At 62.3% G+C, this 3,144-nt stretch overlaps 1 protein-coding gene across 1 annotated transcript in view; it reads right to left on the bottom strand.

Annotated features, from left to right (window-relative positions):
* Positions 1–3,144, bottom strand: part of FANCE (Fanconi anemia, complementation group E) — a 24,953-nt gene that overhangs the window by 4,566 nt on the left and 17,243 nt on the right. Inside the window, exons 22-23 of the mRNA XM_010007128.1 lie at positions 1,455–1,505; positions 570–734 (exon numbers count right to left, since the gene is read on the bottom strand). Of these exons, the coding sequence (XP_010005430.1) occupies positions 570–734; positions 1,455–1,505 (216 nt within the window). The remainder of the gene's footprint in view (positions 1–569; positions 735–1,454; positions 1,506–3,144) is intronic.

Below are 3,144 nucleotides of genomic sequence, written 5' to 3'. Positions count from 1 at the left end.
GGGGGGCGGTGGAGCCCACCCGTGTTTCGGGGCTGCGAGAGGCCGGGACGGACGCGGAAACGTCTGTGTCAAATCAGGTGGTTTTCCCAAGCATCGGAGCGGTCGGGAACAGCTCCCTCTGTTTGTGAGCTCGGTGAGGGGAGGGGAAAGGCTGAACGCTCTCCAGCCTCAGCTTTGTCCCCCCGGGAGCAGCAAAGGAGCTTTGGAGCTTAATTACAGCTCCCCAGGCAGCAGGGACCGAGGAGCTGTGGCGGAGGAGGGTGCCAGGGGGACACAGCTCGAATGCAAAACCCGCTGGCAGCTCCAGCTCTGTCCCCAGACTCCTCGAAGTGCCAAGAGAACAGGCAAACTCATAGCACAGATGAGGGCTGCTGCAGCCCCCCGAGCCTTTCATGCCTGTAACCTGACTCCAACCAAATCTCAGATCCTGGCACAGGATGTTCCCCTCTGCTCCAGCATTAAAATTCCCCCATTCTTCCTCCGATTTTATTATTCTAGGGTGTTTTAGGGTGCAGGGAAGGAGCAGGGATGGAGAAGGGGTGTCCCCCCGGCCACCTCCCCCTGCCCACTCTGACTAGGCCTTGGGGGATGCTGCAGGCTGCAGCTGCTGCAGCTCCAGGACACGGATGAGGAGGAGGAAGGCGACGCTGAGGAGAAGCAGCCAGAAGAAAACCCAGTAGTGCTGCGGGAGGAAGAGCCACGGCCGCCACAGCTCCACCGGGCACCCCTTGGACCTGGGGAGAAGGTGACAAGGGACACTCATCATACAAGGGGGAGAGCAAATCCCACCTCCACCCAGCTGGGGATGAGGGGGGTGTCCAACTCGGCCCCAAACCTCACTGGCCCTTTTGCAAACCCAAATGCAATAAGGCCGGGGAGGGCACAGGTGACCTGCAATGCCTGGGGAAACTGAGGCAGAGCAAAGTCAAGCCAAGCAACATCCCAGCCTTCCATCACCAAATCCCCCAAGCCCATTTCCCACATGCGGGACCATGTGGGACCCACTGTGGGATGCTGGGCACACAGGGTGCTGCTCACATCAGCCCAAGCTGCTCCGGCTCCTCGTTCCCTGCACTTGAGCCTCTGCCCTCTGCCTCAGCCGCTGGCTCCCCGCTCACCGCGCTGCCCTGGCCCTGTGGCTCCAGCTCAGCCCTGGGGAGGGACAGGACAGGGTGCTGTGCCATGCCCCCTGGGTCAGCAGCAGCCAGGGCTATGGCCTCCCCATCACCTGCTGTGGTTTGTGGTTACCTCTGGGTGCTGGGTGGGTGCTGGGCTCCCTCCCTCTCCAGCTGGCTGGCTGGGGCTGCTCGGCTCTCCGGGCTGGCACCTGGCTGGGCACGGAAGGTGGAAGCATCACTGGGGACCCAAACCCCCAGTAGCACCAAGCCTGGGGACACGTCTGACAACAGGGCACAGCTCCTGTCTGTGTCCCCCCCCAAAAAGTGTGTCCTTACCAAGAGCTGCTTGGGGATGACGGCGATGCTGACTCTGCGGCGGGCAGACCCCTGCAATGGTGGGGCTGGGGGTGAGCACCCTGCTGGCTGCTCCCCCCGTGCTCCCCATGCCCTCCTTTTCCCCAGCACCAGCAAGGGACACCAAAGAGCAGAAGGGACACTGCCAGCCTCCCACTGGCCCTGGCGCTAGGTGGGGAAGCTGGAGAGCTTGGGCAGGTGAAGGAAGGTCAAAGCCAAGAGGTCTGAGCCTGTCCTTACTCTTCAAGCCATGTCTAACCCCCTCCCCGAGCGCTCCCCTACCTCTTGAGCTGGAGGGGAACCAGTGCCGAATTCGAGCTGGTGCTAGAGAACAGCCAAGCCTGCAGCTCTCGAGCTATGAGCCTGCAATGCAGAGGGACCTGCCTGAGATCTCTGGGACCTGAGACCTCTGGGACAAGCAGCTCCCAACCCTGGGCACCCTGTCTCCCCAGCTCTGGGCACCCTGTCTCCCCACAGCCCTCCAAAGCTGACCCTATATTTTGCCTCATCCCCGTCATTTCTAGCAGACTTTGCCCACAGCAAGCAGCTCCAGGAGTGACACTGCCAGGGGACTAGTGGGTTCATGGGGACCACCAGGCGAGGCAGGGCATGGGGTGACTCCAGGGCTATTGAACTGGGACCAGTTACCTGCTGGAAAGTTCGCATCAGGGGGTGAGGCCTCAGCCGTGGCTCCACGTCATCTGGGAGCAAAGAGAAGCAGCCTTATTTCACCCCAAAAAATGAAGGTGGGGCTGATGCATGGATGGTTGCAAACCTCCCTCCCACTGACAACTGGCCTGGCCACATGCTTGGCACAAGTCACAGGGGTGCCCTGGCTGGGGAGACCTTGCTTGCGTGCATGGCAATGACATGTGTGAGGTTTGGTGTCCAGGGACAGAGAGTCCTTTGTGTGCCCTGTACCCCCCTGCCCTGCATTCCCAGCTGGGCTGTGGGATGATGGTTCTCCAGCCACCAGCACCTGCTCCCACGCCGTGTCTGCTGTCACCCTGGCCCCTCGCACTTGTCATCAGGTCCCAGCTGTCACCCGCCCCTGCTTGCACAACCTGCTGGCTCGGTGCTGCAGGGTCACACTGTCCCCCTGGAGGGGTTGGGGACCAAATCCCACAGAGCTGCCCCGCGCACCCCCTGGTGGCAGAGCCCACCTCACCCTGGGTCTCTGCCAGCTGCCGGTTGCGGGAGTTTTGCTGGATCAGGCGCTTCATCTCCTCCAGCTCCGCGTGCTCCCGCATGTGGTGCCGCTTCAGGTTCTCCACGTGCTGGACCATCACCTCTGCTGCTCGGCTCATCCGGGCCTCCTGCAGCCAGACAGGACGGGGAATCAGGTCCCTGAGGACCCAGGTGCCTGCCAGCTCCTCACTGTGCATCCCATATTGCCTCTACCCCTCCTGCTCCCTAGGGCAGGCAGATCCTTCACACCCCAGGACGTGCAAACATGAGGTCGACACCAGCACCACGAGGAGGGGGGACAGACCCCAGCAAGCCCAGGGATGGATTCCCAAGCCCAGGGATGGATTCCCAAGCCCAGGGATGGCTCCTCAAGCCCAGCTGCAGCATCCTCTGTCCCTCCCAGTCCTGGTGGGGAGCCCCGGGCCATGCCCAGACCTGATGCACAGCTCCCAGCTTCTCGGCAGCACTGGTTGCCCGCTCCACA

The sequence above is a fragment of the Chaetura pelagica genome, unplaced genomic scaffold (genome assembly GCF_000747805.2).
Source record: "Chaetura pelagica isolate M959 unplaced genomic scaffold, ChaPel_1.0 scaffold757, whole genome shotgun sequence".
Lineage (NCBI taxonomy): Eukaryota > Metazoa > Chordata > Aves > Apodiformes > Apodidae > Chaetura > Chaetura pelagica.
Note: the sequence above shows the minus strand (reverse complement) of the source record. Positions and strands in the feature narration are given on the sequence as shown.